This window comes from Dufourea novaeangliae, unplaced genomic scaffold (assembly GCF_001272555.1).
Source record: "Dufourea novaeangliae isolate 0120121106 unplaced genomic scaffold, ASM127255v1 scaffold11, whole genome shotgun sequence".
NCBI classification, from domain to species: Eukaryota; Metazoa; Arthropoda; class Insecta; order Hymenoptera; family Halictidae; genus Dufourea; species Dufourea novaeangliae.
Window position 1 is genome coordinate 2,479,073 of NW_015373895.1, and position 23,622 is coordinate 2,502,694.

Here is a 23,622-nt window from a genome sequence, read left to right on the forward strand (position 1 = left end):
TTTTCTAAATGTCCTCCTCGAACAAATTGTTTATTTTGTCGAATATACCGTCTATTTGGGGATGCCCACACATCGAGAAACTATGGATGATGGCGCTCCGCTTGAGCCGTCTATGATACTTTGTTTTAAAATTTCAGGTGAACTTTTACCAACCAAAAATGGATGAAATAAAGGGTCAAACTGCAGAAAAGCTGCCTACCCTCCGATTTCGATAATTTTTGGATATGTTGTAAAACTCGACATTTTGAACAAGTTTTTCTTATACATATAACAGGGGGAGTGACTTAGTTTCCGAGATATTCGTGAAAAACTGTCGGTGCTAGCACATTGAATTCTGCCTATAGTTGTGTTCATTTGACTTCAACAGAATAACTATTCATTCTTAGCAGAGTTATTAACGTGAACGAACGTTTAATATCATAGAATTGCAAATCGATTGGTATAATACTTCAAAGTTGGTTAGAGACAGCTCAAAATGAAAAGTAATTCAGAGTTGGTTAGAGACAGTTAATTTTTTTCTTGAACTCTGTCTAATCAACTCTGAACCATTATATTAATCAAGTTGCACTTCTATGAAACTAAACATCTGTTCACGTTAATACCTCTGCTAAATAAGAATGAATCGTTATTCTGTATCAGTTAAATAAAAGAAAGCTAAGGTTAAGCTAAACGAAGCTAATTCAATGCACTAGTACCGGCACTTTGTCGCGAATATCTCGAAAACTAAGCAACTCCCCCCGTTATATGTACGGGAAAAAGTTGTTAAAAATGTCGAGTTTACGACATACAGAATCCTCTCGATTATCGTCCTCAACTCGGGTCCGCGAGGGGACGATAATCGTGGACTACGCGAAACGCTTCTGACTCCCGTGAATACGTTTTTTGCTCGAAGCTCGAGCCTCGGCAACTCGCCTTTGTAATATTCTGAACGTAGAAAAGGACAAGCCAGTGAAAAACGGAGAGAAAGCTTCTTTTCCCACTGGACTCGGCTGCGTGGTCCGCCTGCGACGCTCTCGCCGACCAATGGTTACATTATAGACGACCACACAGTCCGATTGTGTGTGTACTGTTTCGGCCAATAATAAAAATACGTGTGACTGAAGGTAATCCAGCTATATTTTATTCGTTGACAGCTCTCTGGGCAGTCGCTGACGATTGAACGCTTCGACTAATTGTCGTACATTCCCCCGCTCCGTCCGTTGAGTCCATCGAGCGCTGTATTAATAACAATATTTAATTTTGGAAGCTCATAGTTTTTTTTACACATTTCATATATAAATATCATATTATTTTGACACAACCATAACCTAAGTGATTCGCGTACTGAATATTCATTAAAAATAACCTTTTTGTTTTATTTCTTTTGTTTCGGGAATTTTTTATAAGAATACGACTTTCAAGAAGAAGAATTAAAGAAGCGTATTAAAACAGAAAAACTAGAAGAGAAAAAAGAACAAAAATTTGCTGCCAGGAAGTTGCAAAAGGTTTTAAACGAAATCAAAAACAAAAAAAGGAATAATTTTCATTTTGTTAATTTTGTTTAACTTCGGTTAATTTTGTTTTAATTAAAATATATATTTTCTATAAAACGTTTATAATAAACCAAAGTTAAATCCACTATGTTTGTTTTTAATGCACAATTTTCTAAATGTATAGAGATAAATCTTCAAAAGCTTTTACCAAATATATAACATATACATAATAATAGAATGTAATTCTCTCTTAGTGTTATTTATTTATTAATTTATAATGTATACATTTATAGATTTAGTTTATAATTTTCATTATTTTATTTATTTATAATTTTGTTTCTTTTATTCATTGCATTAAATTAGATTTGTTACGTTTTTATTTAATTTGTACAATATAAAAAAAAGTATCATGTTTTACTATTAAAAATTAGCTATGAATAATTTATTGAATGTTATGTTCAAACACTGGGACAGCTAAATTTAATTACTAGGACATGCCGTAAATTCCGTCAAATCACTCGACCAAATGAACGCTTTTATATATTCATAAATTTTATTACTTTTTTCACGTGAACGCTTTCTTATAACGACTTGTCTGGGAGAAGATGTTCTGCTCTATCGATTGTATGTACTCTTTTGCCAATCTATAGTATTTTACTATATAAAAAGTCTTCGTAACCGTAATTTTCGCCTTAAACGTCCAACTACTGGGACATTTACCTTACTGAATAACGAATTCAGATAGTCTGAATGGAGACAGAGTCGGACAAGCCAGTGAAAAACGGAAGTTTCGTTCGGTCTTCAAGACTGTCCGTCGATCGAGGATTATCCTAAAGAAAAGAGATAAGACCAACCATACGTATTACCTAAATAAACAAGCAAATGAAAGAACGAGACTACGTAGTTAATACAGAGAAAAGAATCAAAAGAAGAAGAAGAAGAGGGGAAACATATTTTCTCCCTGGGAGTCCACTCGTTGATTTTCCTTTCCCTAACAAGCGCTATGCCCCCTCCGGTGCAGTTGTGACACTAGGATCGGGGTCTTACGAGCGTGTGATGCATGCCTTCTTGTTCCATACTAGGCTCGTCGGGCTGTGCGCACGTACGCACGCACGTGCGCTCTTCTTCTAGGTCCATTCAAGTGTACGTGCGAAAATTCTATACTTTACGCGTTTCGCGAGACGTAACTTTACGGGTTCGATGCAAAACTCGATCTGTGATTAGTTTCGGTGAAGATAATTAATTTGTGGGTGGAGAAAAATGGACAACGGCAGATCGTTCGCGGAAATTCAGTGTACTCGAAGCGAACAGTTTTGTGTTTGCAGTGTTACACCAAGTGACTGTTTTCACAAACATTTTTCCCGTTCATAGTGCGATCGATATCGTCATGGCACAAGGCTACATCGATTTTCTACGATTCCATCGATTTTTTACACGAGGTATATACACTAGGTTTGTGTTTCGAGTGAAATGAATTATACTTGGCACATCCTATGTACGTGTTTCTTCTGCGGAGCTCTTAAATCGTGATGATAGTGTTATCGAACGTGATATCGATACGTTGTGGCCGTCGAATAATACGAAGAAATTTGTTTTGAGCTCGACAAATGACGCCACAGGAAGGAACGTGCTACCGATACCCACGCACGCAATATTTATAGACGTAACGGCAGCTCGACAACTCGATAGTATCTGTCGACGTCTGAAACAAATTCTGTGTCCATGTCGAAGGGTCTTGTTGACTTTTGCCACTGGGCTACTCAAGTAATCTCCGCTTCCCTCGCTCGTTGACGTACTTGTGTATGCTCGTCGGACGATCAGCTTCCTCGATTCACGCTAACAGACACTGCCTTGCATTTGTTGATTTCATTCACTATTAAAATTGTTCGCCTCTCCAGACGTGCCGTTTCAAGTTACGAGAAAAATTGACAATTACACGAAAAGTGTGATCCTGTCTCCACAAAAACTCCTTCATTCATTCGAAATTATCGGAAATTTGTTGGAAATGAAAAAAGGATACTGTGAACGTTCGATATTTGGAAAATTTCTTAACAAGAAAACGGCACGTCACGCTAGAATTACTGTCGCGGGTGATCGTAGTGTCGTCTGTTCATTCACAAACTGGAACGTGACCGGAGCATCTCGAACACGATAACAAGAACGAATATCTCATTCGCAGTCGTTGACCTCTTGAAAAGAAAGTGCAGCGTCGTTAGCCGTAGTACGTTCTTAATCGCCAACACGAGGACATCCTCGTTGAGCGATAAACTACCACGATTCTTTGTGTCGTGGCCACGTGATGAATCGGCCGTATATTCATGTATCGTCCGTTTCGTTTTCTCTTTCGCTTCGAGAAGGAAGCAGCGAATATCCACAAGCGTCTGCAAAGTCCTTACCGTCCAGTAACCTTATTGGTCTCCTTGAGCATATGAATTGAAAAATATCTTACCCGAAACGTCGTATTGAATGACAGAAGTAATGAAAGAAAACGAAATAGTATGGAGAACTTGCCATAATACATATTCATAGTATCACGTTCATTAAACGAAGTTTGTTTTATTACGTGTTCGCTGTAAATATATAAATAGCAGCAATAATAAAGAAAAGGGGATTTGTTGCAAAGGGATTTGTGCAGCGAATATCCTCAAGCGTCTGCAAAGTCTTTACCGTCCAGTGACCTTATTGGTCTCCTTGAGCATATGAATTGAAAAATATCTTACCCGAAACGACGCATTGGATGACGGAAATAATGAAAGAAAACGAAATAGCATAGAGAACTTTGATACCACTGCTGGCACAGGTGGAGGAACGCGATACAATAGGCGCTTTGTGTCCTGCCTCGCAGTAGATATCAATTTGAAGCTGACGAACACAAGGAACCCTCTTACATGCTCCCCCCAGAATCCGTACGTGACCGAAGCAGGTTGCAATCAAGACTACCCTTTGATCTCGGTAATCAGGTAGCGTGACTTCTTGCCACTGCACTTACGTTTATCGTCCGAGCGATTCTACTTAGATCGAGAGGAAAAAAGGCCACTTACAAAGGCCGCGCCTTTTTCAAGACGGCCATCTAACCGCGCAGATAGCTTTCGCATGGTACATTAACCACGATCTAAAAATCGATCCCTGGTATCGTTTGGAAGAGCAGAAACGTGTCACGAGAGAAGAGGAACAAGTATATGTGTATATACATTTGTCGATGAGAACGCTTTCGGCTGAAGGCCGCGCCCGCTTATCGGCATAATAGTTATCGGGAAAGGAAGGAGGGAAGAAAGATTCGAGAAAGTGGGAGAGTGCATATGACGAAGACTCGTGGGCGGAGGTCGAGTTCTCTTCTCCTCGATAAGACTCGGAACGAACAAGAATTACCGGCAGTAAATTATATTATTGTTGCCTAGGAAAAATTCCCGACAAAACAATTACCATGCTCGTATAGTGGACAACGATTCGGCCGTGAATCGATATTTTCTGACTGGGTCGGCGAGGGATCGCGTGTGTGAGGACGTGGGAGTGGTGTACGCGTGTTCGTGGGTGGTGTTCAATGATCGTAGCGTTGCCGTTGATCGACCCAGATCGAATTTCGCCTGGATGCCAGTTTTGGACGGCGGTGTAGTTAAGAAGCGACGCATCGACAGGGTTGCTCGCAAAATGCGAATGAGGCTTTGTACCGGTTCCAAGGAGTCATACACGCTCCTCTCCAAGAAACGGTAATTTCTCGCATTTTTTTAAATGTATTTAATACATGGGATCATTTAGGGATGAATCGGTACAAGTAAATACGAGTACATTACTCGATAATTTTGTTTGAATACCGAGTATTTTTGGTATCGATACGTACGTTTACGACACCAAGTAGGTATCGAAAAAAAGTACTCGTATCGAATGGAGTGAGTATCGACCCATCAACATTTGATATTGTCATTGCTTTCAACGCGAAAGTATGTCTTTTATATTAATAATTAAGCAATGTGTATTTAACTATTTTCAATGATATAATATAGGTATATATGGTTAGGCGTGAGGTTCGGAAAATGGTATTTTTCAAATATAGAACAAATTTTCCTGCATTGTTTCCTGCACATCTCCATCTGCCATCTATGTTATGTTTAACATAACCTTGTTCAATATGCATGCTATCTCCCCAATGAAATATTTTACTACTTAAAATTAGCACATTTAATTCACTTGCGAAGTCAAAGACTGCGCTTTGCGTTTCAGTTTCTATTAAATATTTCATTTAATTTTATCATTAATAAATGAATTATTTGTTACTGATGAATCTTTATTTATTCCTTTGTTTTTACAAAACTAAGGGGCTTTCCCATTTTTTAAGTACAATATCATTATCTTGTTATATATTCTATATTTTACTGGGTTAATTTTTGCAATATATGTACTTAGAAAGATGGTTTGGTTTGTCTAGTTATTTTTGGGGCCGCCTTGCGTCGCAGAACTTATGCCCCAAGTTGAATATTTTCAGAATATCTCTGAAACTAAGTATGCTTGTACAAATAATATCTGATAATTAATACCTACATACATATTTATTTATTATATATATCATATAAACATTATGCTTTAGTTTCGTACTTGTATAGCATATGGAATAAAATATTCATTTTAAATAAAACCATTCATTTTTTAAGGATCATGTTTCATTTTATGAAAATAAAAATTGAAAAATATTTTTTATTTTCATAAAATGAGACAAAGATCCTTAAAAAATGAATGGTTTTATTTAAAATATATACTTATAAACAGTGCATATTAAATTTTTAATTGAATAATATTACATTAATAAGAGCGGCGACACAGTTTTCTAGGTCCTTTTTTTTATTAACGTCTGACAGAATAACACTATCAAGTCTATAAGAGAAGACAATTGGGTTCATATTACGTGAGAACCTCATAACGTGACATTTAGAAAAATTTAATTTAATTCTGCTTATTTTACACCAATAATTGAGGAATCTGTAGAGATCAGTTTGCATTTCGAGGCAGTCTATATAAGTAGATATTTTTTGTATATTTTAAGGTCATCAGCGTGTAATAGAAATTTGCTGTGTAGAAAGTAGAGATGGCGCGAACTACTACTTGTGAATCACGAGTGATTCGATCACGTTCGTTCCCAATCACGGTGATTTTTCACAGTGATTTGTGATTTTTCGTGATCGTTTCTGATTGGTGGAGAAACATAACAGTTCTTCACACGCGACACATAACCTGTATATTTTATATTAACGACATCGAAACAAAAATTCCAGTTATATCGTATAAAGTGGAGGAATAATTAGAAACAATGAAGAATAATGAATAAATTAATGAATATAAATTATAATTTACATGTTACCTAGCAAATCATTCTTTTAGAATTTCTTGCTTTTTCTACTGATTTTTAAAAACACAAATAGTAATGTAATTCATCGTAAAATCATATTGAATACGTTTTTCTGTTTAAAGATCAAGGATTTACGTTCGCAGTGAGCAAATTCACTCAAGATAAAAAAATCGCAATAACAATCGTGAATGAAGTTAAATCACGACCGTGGTCGTGATTCAGCGATCAAGGTGATAAATCACCGTTAGTGATTTTGCACGCCATCTCTAGTAGGAAGACATTATTATATCGTGATCTTAATAAGTAAAACTCGTAACTCTATTTGACGAAACTTTACAGGAGAGCAATAAAACGGTTTAGACTTAATTGAACTTATTAAATTACGGAAAATGAGTAAGTTTTTTGAACTGTATTTAATTTACAGGAGTTGCGGAATTATTTAGAAAAATGTATTTATTTTGAGTGCTTTGGGTTACACTAAAATGCAAAATTAGCCCAAAAGTGGAATTACGAGGTTTACTTATTAAGGTCACGATGTATCATTGATGAAGATATTAAAAAGAAAGGGTCCAAAGTTGGATCCTTGAGGTACGCCAGATATTGCTTCTATTGAATCCGATAAGGCATCAAAAATACGTATAATTTGAACTCTATTAGATAAGTAGTTGTTAAACCATGAAAGCAAATTTCTTTTACAACCAATGACAGACAATTTTGCTAATAAAATGGAATGGTCAACTGAGTCTAATGTTTTTCTATAATCTGTAAAGATATTATCTACTTGGAGGTTGGATTCTAAATTGGTTATAACTAGACAGCGGATTTTTATGCAATATCACATTTTAAAAGGTTGTTCATAGAGACAAAAACAAAAGTAGAAATTTCTTTCTTTCTTTAAGTATCTTATTGGGCTCAAAAGAAAATAGAAAACTCATTGTATCTGACGAAAATTTTGCCCTTCATTGTATTTCACAGAGACCTATAGGCTATAAATGCATAAAATCCGCAGTCTAGTTATAACATAATTACATAGAACCGTAAGAGTAGTGACCGTGAATCGTCCATGTATAAAACCATGTTGCTCATCGCAGATTGTGTTGGAGAACGCTAGACTTAACTATTGAGTTATAATATTTTCAAGTAACTTTGGTAACACACTGTTAATACATATGGGCATTGGCGTAACTAGGTAGGGCCAGGATGGGCCTGACCCCCCCCCCCCCCCCACGCCCAGAAAGTATTGAAATATGTAAAAAAAAACATTCGTCAATTGGTAAAATCTTATTTTATAAAAAATAAATACTTGGGCCGAAGTGCAATACGCAAAACATATTTTGTGTACTTATTTAAGTACACAAAATACAGTTAAATTATTCCCTACTAATTTAATTTTAGAACATAAATTCACATTCAAATATTGTTGTAGTGAAATTATTTCGTATTAATTTAACTTTAGAACATAAATACTATCTTCATTACGTTAAAGTATTAAGTAAAATTGTATTAGAATTAAGCTGTTTAATTTTTACATTCTACTTATCTAATAATCCTGCAACATCAAATGAAGGATCGGATGCAATTAAAGGAACTAGCGTTCGAGAAGAATTATGTTTATATTCTTCTATTCTTAAAGTAAATAATTATTGCAATATGTGTAACTTTATTTTGTGCAATCCACGTACGTGGTATAAAATACGTACAGGTGCCTGATGGAGAGTGTTATGGGCGAAAGTCAGGGGACCTGGTCTCCCCAGAAAAAAATTCTAGTTACGCCAATGCAAATGGGTTTATAGTTATGTACATTCGACGCATTTCCTGATTTGAATGTGGGAGTTATTAGAGAGGTTTTCCAATAGAAGGGAAAAATGCTAGTCTTTAGAGATTCATTGAAAACAAACCAAAGAGAACGATAAGATGAAATTACATGATTTGACAAAAATTGGAGTATTGTACGTCGGCAATACCTGCTCCTTTATTAATATCGAGAGACTTAAGCAGGGAAAATATTTCACTAATATCAATTGTGTGATCAGGAATGCAAGTATTGTACCCGTAATCAATCACTAGACAAGCATCTGACCGAGGAATGTATACGGACTTAACATTATAATGCAAAGAGATTGGCAAAGGAATTATTATCTTTCGCTTCATCAGTTTCGTATGTCAGTATATTGGGTATACTATTTGAACGGCGTCGGGAGTTTAAAAATCTCCAAAAGGACTTAATATGCATTATGCTGCATAGATTGTTCGGTCATACTGGTAAAGTTTATGTAGTATTGATTTGAAAGTTTTTCACATTCAGACTGTAAAAATGAAAAGTGGTGGTAATCAGACATAGATTTTGATTTCTTATACAGGGTGATCCACGCAACTTGTTCACCCTGAATAACTTCTAAAGTATGCATTGTATGAAAAAAGTTTGTATAGAAAAGTTGTATGGTTTGGAGGGATATGTTATGTAACGCATATATTATTTTTCTGAGTGGAGGTGTTTCGGAGATTTGAAGGTCAACTTCGTTTTTTTAAATGGAATGCTGTATTTTTTATGCCAAAATATCGAAGGGCTTTAAGTATTGAGTAAAAAAGTACTGACCTTTATTAACCGTAAACGTAATAATTAACGAATAATTTCACTTTATTTCTTGAAAATGGACCGTGCGTAATATCAAGTTGGAGATTCAATACCAGCAAAGATTTTCGTAAGACCGCGGAGTGTACGTGACAATGTTTATCAACATGACAGATTCTGCGTATGGAATCGTAATCGCATATTCTGTCCGTGATTCAGTATTGAAGTTATCATCAGTGTTTATACGTGACTATCTCAGTAAGATAAAAGCAAAAATGAAATTTAGTAATTGTGAAAGATTTTAGTTTATGGTGAGTGCCGTAGAAATACAATAATAGCATTTGCTCGCTCGCTCGAGCTCGCTCAGCGGTACACACCCAACGAGCTTGGTGAGTACGCGGCTTAACGCAGCTAGACTACTTTCTATGGGGTACATTAAAAGATATGGTGTATTGTGAACCAACAACAACACCAGAGAATATGAAAGAACGAATTCGTGAAGCATGCAGTATGCTTGCTGCAAAAACAATTGAGAGTGCAGTTTCCTCATTGATTAACAGATTACATCATTGTATTAATGTGAATGGACACCATTTCGAACACCTACGTTAGTGAATGGAAGAAGTCTTACGGAAATCTTGGCTGGTATTGAATCTCCAACTGGATACTACGCACAGACCATTTTCAAGAATCAAAGTGAAATTATTCGATACTTATTAGGTTTACGGCTAATAAAGGTCTACGTGTATATTCAAAATTTAACGCTCTTCGATATTTTGGCATAAAAAAGATAGCATTCCATTTAAAAAAACGAAGTTGATCTTCAAATATCCGAAACACCTCCACTTACAAAAAAATATATGCATTACACAATTTACTCCTCCAAACCATGCAACTTTTCTATAAACAACGGTTTCATACAATGCATACTTTAGAAGTTATTCAGGGTGAACAAGTTGCGTGGACCACCCTGTATATGTCTACGGCAGTAATGGGCAACTCAGCGCCCGCCAAACTGACTGGCGGGCAATGGCGTGCGATTTTTGTAAAAGTTCTAGAATTAGTTCCAATTTTCACCACCAGGTGGCTACCGTAATTTTGGCAGTTTTAATTTTTCAAGTTTCCCGCGCTTTTTAAAAAATTTTGGGAATGTATTATTTTTCTATTGTTTATTGTTTTTTATTATTTTGTTGGTAAATTGAAATTAGGAATAGAAGTGGTGATAGTGCTGGAATTAATGAATAATGCATATGTATGATTTGACTGTTTTTTATTCAAAGATCGTAAAAAAATATACAATATACAATGGTATTTGTATAAATTTAATAACAATTGCCTTAAATACTACTTACATATAATACTACTTAATATGTTAAGGGAAAATATATTAATAATATATATATACAGGAACCGTTTTTGCGTGGCTAACACATGATCAGGTTGCTTCTATCTTTTTTGAATAAAAAGAAACATAAATGATTATTAATCTGTACGAGTGATACTCTTGTTTAGATTAAAATGTGCGGTAAGTGTCAAGAAATCCCAATACACAAATATATCGTGACGTTTCCTGCCTCGCATTGCCAGCACAGGAGCCCGCGGCTGCCCGCCACTTGCCCGTACGGGCAGCATACTCGAGCGGGCCCGGTTGCCCATCACTGATCTATGTTCTTTACCTTTAATTCATAGCACGGTCGTATACACAGATCCGGACTCCCGTGGTGGGAGTGATCCCTTAAAGAAACAAAGTGTACTTTCGAACTTTGCCACGAAACGAGAGCACTACAGTCTTTCTATCCAGTCATGGACCTAGGAATGGGACCTTGCGCTCCGTCTTCTAATTCTTATATCCATGGGTTCAGTCGCGGTCGTATAGATTCCCTGTGGCGCATCCGCCTATTCGTGCTTTTAAAACATGATGAGTGTATACGACCGTGCGCTGTGCATCAGCATGCGCTTATGTACGGACACATCGATTGCAGCGCTATATAGCTAGCGGAAGATTCATGAAACTTTCGGTCTTCATTAAGGGATTACCCCTACCACGGGAGTTTCCAGACCTCTGTATGCGGAGGTTACGGACCACGGTATGCATACCGTGGTTTATGGTGATAACAGAGAGGAAATAGAAGTGCTCACACCCGGGAATTCGTTGTCCCCGAGTATGTGTGCTGCACCAAGCGGCCAATTCTGGCATAATAGTAGGAATCTACGTGTTTGGTTCCACGCTAGCATATACAAGAATATATTTATTTCAACCACAGACGTGATATCAAAATAAATCTATCATCTTATGGGACTTGGTATCCCACGAATATTACACTAGTTCGAGCGCACCTCTAAGTAATAGTTTCCTTCCGACTTCAGGAACTGCGTTCGTCACCGTGATGACGCACAGCACACACCCGTGACTGCATATAGCGATACATACATACATACATTATTGCCCCGGTTTCGCTAGCAAGGAATGGTATACTGAAATGGTACGCGGCTTCTGACGCCTCCGAAATATGGGAGAGAAAATTACAATGCATGTTAGGTCTATTCTTATATCTCGTCTGTGGTTCAACGGTAGCACATATCAGAACCACAAATGTACCATATCAGTTAGAAGTGGTTTTACGTGATATAAGAAGTGTTTGCACGTTAAGGGGAAATTACATATAGAACGCCCAAAATAAGCTGATCTTTGTGAATTTATTACAAAAAAGCTATTAAATAAATCACTATAAAACTTTCAGTACTATATATTTATTGTTTAAAGTTATAAAAAATTGTTTTTTTTTTATTAAAAATGTCGGCTGTGGAAGTCGCTATTGAAGGAAGTTGCTGCAGTCTAGAGCCGGAGGTTTGGTGAGCATGATTTAAAAAAGTTTTTCTCAACCAATCCACCTGTTTCGGTGTATACAACTACATTATAACAAACTATAGTCGATGAATCTATATGTTTAATGAAAAGATTAATTTAAACAACTTTATTTGCATTAGTGTAGGGATTATGTTACATATTTTAAATTCCCCGTGTTGCCGGGAGAGTCACGGTTAATACATCAATTTGAAACTGGCTCGTAAAATATTTCTCTAATTGTCAAGACTCTGGAACCTTCCAGTATTTTCCAGAGCCGTGTGCAGCTCATACAAGCACACACACACACATTCACTCATCATGGAATTTTGTTCAGTTGTTTTAAATCAATATGTTTTAGAAATTTTATACACATAAGTGCGACAGAGATATATAGGGAGAAAGAGAATCTGTGTTTTGTTTTATTTTAGTATTCGAGAACTTACCTTTGACATGATAAAACATGATTACCTTTTCCCGTTGTACACTGAAGCTTTGACAAAAATTCTAACGTTTAGGTATTTTTAAAAATGCGAGGATTGTGTAATATAAAAGAAAAGGTATAATAATAGAAAGGTACAATAAACGTTTTTCGCTGCAATTCATCCGCAAATCTTGAAGGTGAAAGATTTGAAAAGTACTTTAAAATATTTATATGACGTAAGAAATGTCGAACAATACCGTAATTGACAGAATACTTGACGAGAGAAACGGTGGCATAAAATGTGCTCCAAAATCATTTGTACGTATATTTCAGGTTCAAATACTTTTTAAATATTCTTGAAATATGTATAAGTACATATTAATCATTGTCATATAGTTAGGAATTGAAAAAATATATAACTAATAAACAAAAAAAATGAGCTCGAGGAAGCCTCGAACCTATGTTCAAAAAGTTCGCAACGGTTACGAGTCCGATACTCTACTTCAGACATCGGTATTAACCAGAGACTCTATGTAACTATTATAACCACAATTTAAAAAGTGACAGTATAAGAGTTAATATCCTTGTGTGAATGATTTTGGTTAGGAATAACCAGTATAAATGATTAAAATTTTTGTTGATTACCAACAACCATTATCAATGACAGAAATTGTTTTTGGTTACCGATAACCATTATTGATGACAGAAATTTTTTTTTTGCTTACGCGGCAACCAATATCCATAAATAGAGTTTTATTTTGGTTACTTTTAACTATAAGCTCTTTTTTTTATGGGGGAAAACCTTGAAAAGGTGCACCGTCTCCGCTGGGGGCCGGAGACGTCCAATGCGCGGATTTCATCACGCTAAAAAACCCCCTAGTGACTCTCTTGGGCGTGAGGGCTGGTCGCGAGATCGTTCGACACACGCGGCGACCAGCCCCGCCCTTGCCCTCCCACTTGCCTTTGAGGGCGGGCTCTTCTCTGGGGGGAGGGGTGTATGCCGTCCCACCTCCTCCTACCTACAGCGTCGAGGGTTCACCTCTCGATGTTGTGTTCTCGTGGGCCGACCGCGAAAGGAGGTGGTACCCCAGTACCACTCCCTCGGCCCTGGTTGCCCCGCAGGCGGCGCGCAGGGTCATCGCAGTTGTGACCCTTTGAAATCGCCCCCCTCCCCGCGGAGCAACATTGCGGCCATAAGCTCAGCTTAATGCAGCAGAGCAGTTCCGCCTGCGGCACTCATCACACTCAAAACATAGTAGACAATATCTGCCATTTTACGCCCCTACAGCCCCGACCATGGCAATATAGTTAGAGTCCACTCTAACTCCGCTCCAATAAGCCCTTATCCGCATTACTGGGGGGCTCGGATTGGGTACGTCGGGGAAATAGGAAAATCTATAAATAGAGGCGCATCGCTCCGCTTCCGGACATATGCTTCTCAGTAGTCAGGAATCAGTACATTCTGCAGTTTCAACCTTGATACTACTGCGTCGTCAGTAGTCACATTCTGCAGTTTGGCAGTAGTCAGTCTTAGTTGTGACCTCGTTGAGTGAGCATGTAGGTGTGCGATATTGTGTGTGTTGCCGTGAGTAAGTTCTTTTGACAACAGTGAGACTACTCCAAGAAGAAGATCATCATCGATGTTCGATGGAAAGTGATAAAACGCACTGCCCTTTTTAATGAATCTGTGCCGGTGGCGTGGTGGATTGCGGTCGACCTACTAAGGGGAAAAGCTTCCATCTCCGGTGCTAAGAAGGACACTGACATTAATGCCACGAGGGAGAAACAATCTCTGATGCTGAGTGCCTCTGATATGACAGAGGCTAAAAAAGGTAAGGTCATGTCACGGGTACCGATTAGTACCCCGTCGACTAGCAACGGTAAGATACAACCAAAAACTTCTATCTCCCCAAAGAAATTTCTTTGACTGACCCCAAGATCTTCTTTTGATATGCTCATACTACGACTGTTGGCTTTCGCGATGCGCTCTAGGTCTCTCTTAAGGGCAACATTTTTAGCGTGACGACCAATATTAATACCCAATAAGTCCATAATTGTTAGTAAAGGTTCGCATCCTTCGTTAAACACGCATACCGAAACCCAGGCCGAAATTTCAAGAACGTTTCTTCCAGAAAACATGTGTTTCGGAGCGAGCTGCCATATACACTTACTGAATGCTTCGTTATTGTTCTGAGTATTTTTTTCTATACAACGTCTTAAAAGTTCTTTAGAAGTCAAGCTTTTGTATACTGGTTTTCGAATTTCTTGTACTTCTGGATCTAATAGAGGCTTGTGCGAGTATTTTTGTTTAGTCACTTTATGCTGTAAGTGAGGGTCAAATGACCGTGTTGGAAATATATATTTGTAGGATCTGCAAATTTTTGACTGAAACTTTAACAAAAAAATTGATTTTTTTTTTAAAATCCAATCATAAGAAAGTACTGGGGGTTGTTCTGCGTGGTTTCCCGCGAATGTTACCTGAAGATCTGGTGGTTGAAATTAGGGCTTAACCCAGTGTCATGTTCCCCTCTAGTGGGAAAAAACTCTAAACCCCTATATTGTTTATACAAAGTCATCTTTCAAAATGGCTCCACTCTTAACAGCATTAGAAAAAGTAGTTTCTTGTTCCAAACTAGAGTATATTGGGAGAAGTTTTTATCTTAGAAGCCTTATACCCAATGCTTTAGGTGCTAGGCATTTGGTCATTCCTCGAACAATTGTAACCACTCACCCAAATGTGTAAAATGCGCAGGATCACACATCACCAAGGAGTGTTCCAAAACTCCTGAAACCAAGCTGTTTGTGCAAACTGTAAAGGACCACACACAGCTAACTTTAGACAATGCCCTTCATTACTCCGGTATTTGGAAAAGAAATATGTTAACAAAAACTCAAATCTTAGCCCTGCGCACCAGATAGAAGGAAGAATTAGGTCACTCATACAAGCGCTCTTTATAGGGTGTGTCTTGGAACAGTGCTACTGTATGGAGTTCACATTTGGGGGAATGCCCCAAAACATGTTCTTAAAAAAGTCCACACAACTCAGAGCCGCATTCTGAAGATTGTTATTGGGAGATCCTTTCGTTTTTCTACATCTGAACTGCATGAAGAAACTCATGTTGAACTTATATCAAACTTTGCAAAAGGCATCATCAGTAACTACAGTGTTGAAACCCATTCTAACTCACTCATTAGGCTGACAGGGTTATACGATCTTCATAGAATTCCATACAGAGTTAAAATTCGCTTTCCATTATTTTACAACGCATGACCATATACATTTGACTCTGCACCTCCTGTTGCAGTTTTTGCTTGCAGTGCTTATGCTTGGGTTTTTTTTTTTAAATTGTTACCCCTTTTAATTTTCAATGTTCTTTATTACTGATTTTGCAGGTAACTCCATAACCATCATCAACTTTCCCTAGTAAGAGGACCCCGAGCTCTCAGGAACAGGACATACACTCAACGAACCACGAGAGGAAAAAAAAGGCTCCTGGACACGCTTCTTGACGCGCAGACAGATAACAATCGTAGTAAAGAGCTCTCACATTCTGTCTCGCCACGATAAACCGCTGCTCCAAGTTTGATTATGCACTCGTGTATTATTTAGTTAATAGTTTTTTTTTTATGAATACATGTTTTTGTTACATCGAAAACTATAACAATTTCTACACCTGCATTTTCCACCCAACTTCTCTCACACGGAAGTTTCAACGTTCCGTACCATCACATGACGTAGAATTTACGAATCTGAAACATCGTCAAGGATTTGCGGTACGGGACGTAGCAGAAAGAAACGTGGTATGTTGGATGGCATTTCGTATTTGACCAATTTATTATTCGGAATGCCGGACGCTGATGACGCACATTATTATATAAACAATATAAATGTATTATTGAATAATAGTTATCAGGTGAAACAATCATTGAAATCTCATGTTCAGATAATTTCCAGTGCTATTAATACTTTTAATACCTCGTTATACAGGGTGGTCTACGCAACTTGTTCACCCTGAATAACTTCCAAAGTATGCATTGTATGAACATTTTTTTTATAAAAAAATTGTATGATTTGTAGGGATACATTATGTAACGCATATATTTTTTTGTGAGTGGAGGTGTTTCGGAGATTTTAAGATCAACTTTGTTTTTTTGTAATGGAACGCTATATTTTAATGCCAGGATATCGAAGACCGTTCAATTTTCAGTAAAAAAGTACTGACCTTTATTCGCCGTAAATCTAATAATTAACGAAAAATTTCACTGTGTTTTTTGAAAATGGTCTGTGCGTAATATCAAGTTGGAAATTCAAGGAAATATATCATTAAATATCCGCACAGACATCTGGTACCAACATAATTGTTGCCCCGCACATTATGCACATGTAGCAAGGCAAGTGCTGGACAGACAATTCCCCAATCGATGGATCGGTCGTGGTGGAGAATTTCTGTGGCCACCACGTTCACGAGATCTAACTCCGCTAGACTACTTTCTATGGGGTATATTAAAAGATACGATGTATCCTGAACCAACAACAACACTAGAGAATATGAAAGCACGAATTCGTGTAGCATGCAGTATGCTTGATGCAGAAACAATTCAGAGTGCAGTTTCCTCGTTGATTAATAGATTACATCAGTGTATTAATATGAATGCGCACCATTTCGAACACCTACGTTAGCGAATGGAAGAAGTCTTACGGGAATCTTTGCTGGTATTGAATCTCCAACTTGATATTACGCACAGACTATTTTCAAGAAACAAAGTGAAATTATTCGTTAATTATTACGTTTACGGCTAATAAAGCTCAGCACTTTGTTACTCAAAATTTAAGGCTCTTTGATATTTTGGCATAAAAAATATAGCATCCCGTTTAAAAAAACGAAGTTGACATTCAAATATCCGAAACGCCTCGACTTACAAAAAAAATATATGTATTACATAATGTATCCCACCAAACCATATAACTTTTCTATAACAAATTTTTTCATACAATGCATATTTTAGAAGTTATTCAGGGTGAACAAGTTGCGTGAACCCCCCTGTATAATAGACTGCGCGGTCTGATGGCAGGGATGAAGTCGAGACTGAAGGACAGAAGTAGCGCTGGAGTAGATCCTCTCTTGTTTGCACATCGTAGAGAGAGGGGAGAAAGTGATTGGGGGGCAATGAGGGGAAGGATTCTGCACGCATGTAATGTCTCCATTACAGCTTCAGAATCTCCCACCAACAGCCCCATTAGAAAGAGCAGTAGTTGCTCCAGTTATTGCCTTCTCCCCCTTATTTCGACATCAGTCCTCCCATAAAACCGCGCAGTCTATTATAGGGGGAGTTCCCTTAACGCCGGATGACACCTAATACCGGACATTAGCTATATATGTGACAGTTGAAATGTTAGCAGCGACCAGTTATCCTGCGTAAGCGGTAGAGAGTATGGAAAAAACAACGATCAGGTTTCGACACATTCAGTCGCGTGTGCACAGCTAAGGAAATCAATTCATTTTTGACCGTTTGACGGGAATCCGGTGCATCGTATAAATTATAAAGTATTATATTTACCAATTTTCGTGGCCAAACGACATGTGAGTTGTGTTATTGTATCTTTTTGTAAGTACTTTTTTAATTACCTTTGTGTTTTGTGTACACAATGCACTGGTTTTTGCAAAAAAATTGTTGTTTAATGCGTTCACTGTCCCCTGGTTCCGGACAATAATGGTTTCCCCTATTGTCATACAGTAAAAATCTCATTCTTTTTCTCTTCATCTCCCCACGAATTATTGACTGAAGAGGAAAAAAATAGAAAAAGAATTAAAGAACGAAAGAAAAACTTAGGAAATAAGCTTAAGAAGAACAGATCACTGAAACCAAGAGAGACAAACCAGGAGACTCTCTGTGTAGTGTGTTCGGGAAGCAACAAAAATACTGGATTCAATGTTCAAACTGGTAAAAATGGGAACACAAGTCTTGTGTCGATATCCCCGAATGTTCGGATAGTTATATTTGCGATCACTGCATATTATATTGAAACTGCCCTGAGTTAAGTTAGTAAGTTTTACTGTGTCCAGTACTAGGGGCCACTTAATGATCTTTCAAAATCACATAGCAAAGTGTAACGTTCATTTAAGGTAACTATTATGCTTATATTGACTATTTTGATCCTTTGTTTGAAGTTCTAATTCTGTTAACTTATAAATAATGCAGAATAAAAAGATTGAAACATGTTTCTTATTTATTTATGAAAAACCTTAGGCGTCCGGCATTAGGGGAACTCCCTCTGTGTCTATGTTCAAGACACTCAAAAACATTCGCCAGTGCGTTAACACCGAGCATTCATTTGGTAATATTACACTTAATATATTTATCGTGGCAACACTACACTATACATACTTATACGTAAAACTGATTATGTAATATACAAATAATATTCTTTAATACACATAAGTAATTCTATTCTTAAAATTCATTGGTTTGATAATCATTATAGTCGTACCTGACCTTTCCCACGCGATACAACTTTACTGCTCCAGTTGTATCTAAATTTATGAAACGAGTTACGAGGCTTAACTAACATTTCCTACGGCTTCCTGATTTCGCATCAGGTTCATCCGCACGTTTCTCTTTTCCAAAAGTTTTCCAACCTAGTGGCTACCCGATTTCACATCGGGTTCGTCCACGAAACTTGAATCAGGTTCGTCCGCATCCTAACAGCTCTCTGATGTCTCATCAGGTTCGTCCGCACGTTTCATTTTTCCAAGAGTTTTCCAACCTAGTGGCTCCCCGATTTCGCATCGGGTTCGTCTACGAAACTTGACCTATCCTGTGGCTCCTCGATTTCGCATGAGGTTCGTCTGCATCCTAACCGCTCCCTGATTTCGCATTAGGTTCGTCTGTACAAATTTTCCACCTTCATGGCAGCTTCACTGCCACACGCTGAGTTCGTCTTCAGAATCTCATCCTAGTGACTCCCCGATTTCGCATCGGGTTCGTTCACGAGTTTCACCTTCCTGCAGTTCCCTGATTTCGCATCAGGTTCGTCCTCGCTTTCAACGATCCTAGTGGCGCTCTAGTGTGCACCTTATTAATAAACAGATAAACCATATTCCTTAGAAAACCTACACTTGTCGGCATCTCGCGCTGCTGGCGTCCCTAGCTCGTAACAACCCATTCAACTGCACGCGTATACAACAGACGATCAAATTTGATATTTTCGAAAACGGAACATCGTGTGAAAAAGTGTTATCCTACATTTTCCAGTTATTTTTTCTACAGAATCACATCCTTTCAGGTTGTACCATCATTATTTAGAAACCCCCTGTATAAGTAAATACATGCTTAATATTGTAACACATGAAAATTGTTTTTGACGAATGCTTTTAATTTATTTTCCAGGAGACAACAACTCGAACAGTCTGTATACTGTGAGTCCGAAACCCGGTGTAACGGTGTAGAAGATGACATGCAAGATGTTGGAGCGAACCCGGAAAAAATCAAAGTAAGGATTAATTTAATTGTGGATGTATAAAAATTGTGTCACGATCTTCATAGGGGGGATTCTACACCTCTGGATCGGTGGATATCTGTTAAAAAAAAGAACCGCAAAATTGACCTTGACCTTGACGATCAAGGTCAAATGTTTTTTTGTTATTGCATCGTATAATATTTTCACCCGTTCCATAACTTCATATTAACACATATTTTACTGTGCTTCAATATCCATTGTCTAATATTTATGAAAGACTATCCCTGTTTTCATAATGTTATATCAGCTTCATTCTATATGCGGACGGGAGTAATAAATATATTTTGCAAGGATCATCTAAATCTGCATACAGGGTGAGTCACCTAACGTTTGCACCTCAAATATCTTTGTATAGTTTTTTAGTTTTCATGTTATTTTTTTAGAGATCTCCCAGGTCACCTTCATTTTTTAAAATGGAACCACCCTTTTTTTTCGTGCCCTTGAATGACCTTGAATAATTATAGTCACTGAATTCCTAATGAAAGGGACTACCATTGTAGGTGTTTAAAAAAAGGGTGATTCCATTTTAAAAAATGAAGGTGAACTTGATATCTCTAAAAAAAATGACATAAAAACTAAAATTTTTTGGCACCGTGTGAGCCCCATTGAACCGTTCAACTTTGTCCTTAAGACATTTGACGTATTTTTAAAAACAACAAAGATATTTGTGGTGCAAATGTTAGGTGACTCACCCTGTATATAGTTGAATATTTCTTTCCAGTAATAGTACACGAGTAATTATAGTAACAAGAATATCATGTTCCAGAGCACTACCCAAGATTTATTTGAACTACTCGAAAGGGTGCAGAGTTCGCGTCTCGATGATCAACGATGTGTTCTTCCACCGTACTTCTCCCAGGTAAGGGCCACGTTCACATATCCCGAATCCATTTTTTATTGTGAAATCTGCAAGGGTGCGCAGACCCGGCCGAAACTTGACGACCTGAGCTTCGAGACGGCACAACAATATGTATCTGGGTAAAATCAGATGAAATCACGATACTTTCGGGTTCGCACAATCTCATCCTCTGGGATGCGTGATGAACCATAAATGAATCCATCACCATTGAATTTAGTCTCGGTTCAGCTGGGTGTGAATTTAAGATAGTCGAAAGACGAGTAGAATAGATCGCGTCCTTTGGTAACTAACGTTCTTGTGTTTTCCCCTGTACTTCGACCAGCCCCTACCCACCGGTCTAATCTGCCCATTACCCCTCACTCTTAGAAAGATGCAAGGAACGCGACGCTAAATGATGCTCCACCGAACTTCTCCGAAATTCCCTCTGAGAGGACGAATATCAGGTCTATCAGGGAACACTACCGCGTGCTGGGTTACTTAATGACACGCACCCCTCCCTAGGGTTGATACTCTCTCTCTCTCTCTCTCTCTCTCTCTCTCTCTCTCTCTCTCTCTCTCTCTCTCTCTCTCTCTCTCTCTCTTTCTCTGTCTCTGTCTCTCCGCCCAACGGCCGCACTTACGAGCGGTCGCAATATCTGCTCGGTAACGTGCGTGGCAATGCAATACCGCGGCTTATGCATGAACGATGCAAACGTTGACGGACGTACGTTGCAGCGTCTGCCAAGCGCTCCATGACCTGACTATACTACGTAATTCAGGGGGTCATGGTTTTAGCGGCACTTGCCCTTTCGGGCGCGGCCTGGTTTCAGCAGTGCCATGCTTTACTTCCGGTACGTCGTTCAGATGGATTGTCTTCCGGATACGATGGTCACATGGTTGTTTGGGCCGATATCTCGAGAAGCCGTAGCCGACAAGTCCGCCATTCTTCCGAGATTCGGTGTACCAGTATAATATTCCCTGTTGGATGGTATTACACCCGGGCCACACGGTACGTAGTTTAAGTAGGCGTGGATAGAGCTCCGTGAGGAGCTCCTCCCACGTATCCCACGCCCTTTCGGCCCTGGTGATCGATGCTGATGTCTGTTGCTTGTTCCCTTCCCTGGATGGTCTGTGAATACACTCAAATGACTCCCTTTCGTCTGGATTCGGCAGGTTCAGCAGCTCGATTTCGTCCTTGCTCGGGGACTGAGAGGGGGCCCTTTTGCTAGGGTGATTGGGCATCTAGCTCACCCGCTCCTCCATCCCCACTCACGGACTGTCTACGCGTCTGGAGTTCTGGGCAATCACATGCCCTCCTGACAAGACACTCTCAGTACGTATCCCACTTTTCTTATCCTTACGGATATGAGCGCCAAAGGTATCGGTACCGATCACCTGTGGAAATTACTAGCTCGCTAGCCTGTCCTCGTCCCGGGGCTCGGAGAACGATACGTGTCCTGTCAGGTCGTAGTCCGTTTCTTCGGAGGGTCATCTCTTCTCTTGTTCGTGCTGTCGTTCATCCCTTATCTGAAACAGAAGGTCTCTCTTTCGCATCCTGTCCAGAGTCGAGTCTCCGGGCAGGATCTCAGGCGGCACCACGTGTAGGCGAGAGGATGTGATTTTCGGAGCCTCCAGACATCTCCGACTGACTAAAACAGGCTTATGAATTGTCGGATCTATCTGGATATTCTTCCATCATCCCGAAATGGAAGAACCCCCTAGATCTGTCGCCCTTTCTCTGCTCTAACTGTACCCCAACAGTCTCTTAACACTTCGTGATCCTCATCCCACTTCCACCACTTCCCATCTACCTGAATCCTTCCATAGGCCACCCAAACCTTCCTCTTTTCATTCCTCTCTTCGTCCGCTATTCTTTTCAACGTCCATTGCATTTTCCTTCCCTTTCACGTGAAGTCATCTTCTATCCTCTCGTTTCTCCCTTTCAGCACCCTTTTCCTGCTCATCACCACCCTCTTCTGCTCCAGGTCTCTCAATCTGGCCACAATTGTCCCCCCTACATCACCTTCCCTTCCATCCACTCTCCTCACATCCTTCCTACCCTTCGCGTTCATCGCCCTTATCATTATTTTCCTCCTCTTCTCCTCTCTGTCCTTTCTCTCAATCCTCTCCTCTATCCTCTTCACCTTCTCGTCTACGCCGTCTGCCTCCACTATTTTTCCTTCTCTCTCTCAGCCCTCCACCTTTCCCTCCATCTGTTTGATCTTTCTCTCCCAATCTTACCATCTCTCTTCTTACTACTCCTAAATATCCAATCCTCTCCTCTTCCCTCCTTCATCTCCTCCTCCTTTGACCCCTACTCTTCCTCTTCCAAAAATCGTCTAAATACTTCATGCTTCCCACACTGCTACTTCTGTCTCTAAATAACCTTTCCACGTTTGTGGATGACCTTCTTTGCCTCTTCCGCCATTCTATATCTGTCATTTTCTTTTATCTCAGCTACTTGCTCCTTCTTACCGACCTTTCTACTTTACCTTCACTAGTTCCCTTCCTTACCGACCGTTCCTACCTTATCCACACTATTCCCCGTTCTTCCACTGGCGCCACTACCTTCTCTCACCTGTTCGCAACGGTTCCCACTTTTCTTTCTCTTTCC

At 38.9% G+C, this 23,622-nt stretch overlaps 1 protein-coding gene across 1 annotated transcript in view; it reads left to right on the top strand.

Moving 5' to 3' along the window:
* The first annotated feature begins 12,176 nt into the window (after positions 1 to 12,176).
* LOC107190048 (rap1 GTPase-activating protein 1-like) overlaps positions 12,177 to 23,622 on the top strand; it is a 58,035-nt gene continuing 46,589 nt past the window's right edge. The window contains exons 1-3 of the mRNA XM_015578774.1: positions 12,177 to 12,235; positions 20,041 to 20,143; positions 20,937 to 21,029. Coding sequence (XP_015434260.1) covers positions 12,177 to 12,235; positions 20,041 to 20,143; positions 20,937 to 21,029 — 255 coding nt within the window. The remainder of the gene's footprint in view (positions 12,236 to 20,040; positions 20,144 to 20,936; positions 21,030 to 23,622) is intronic.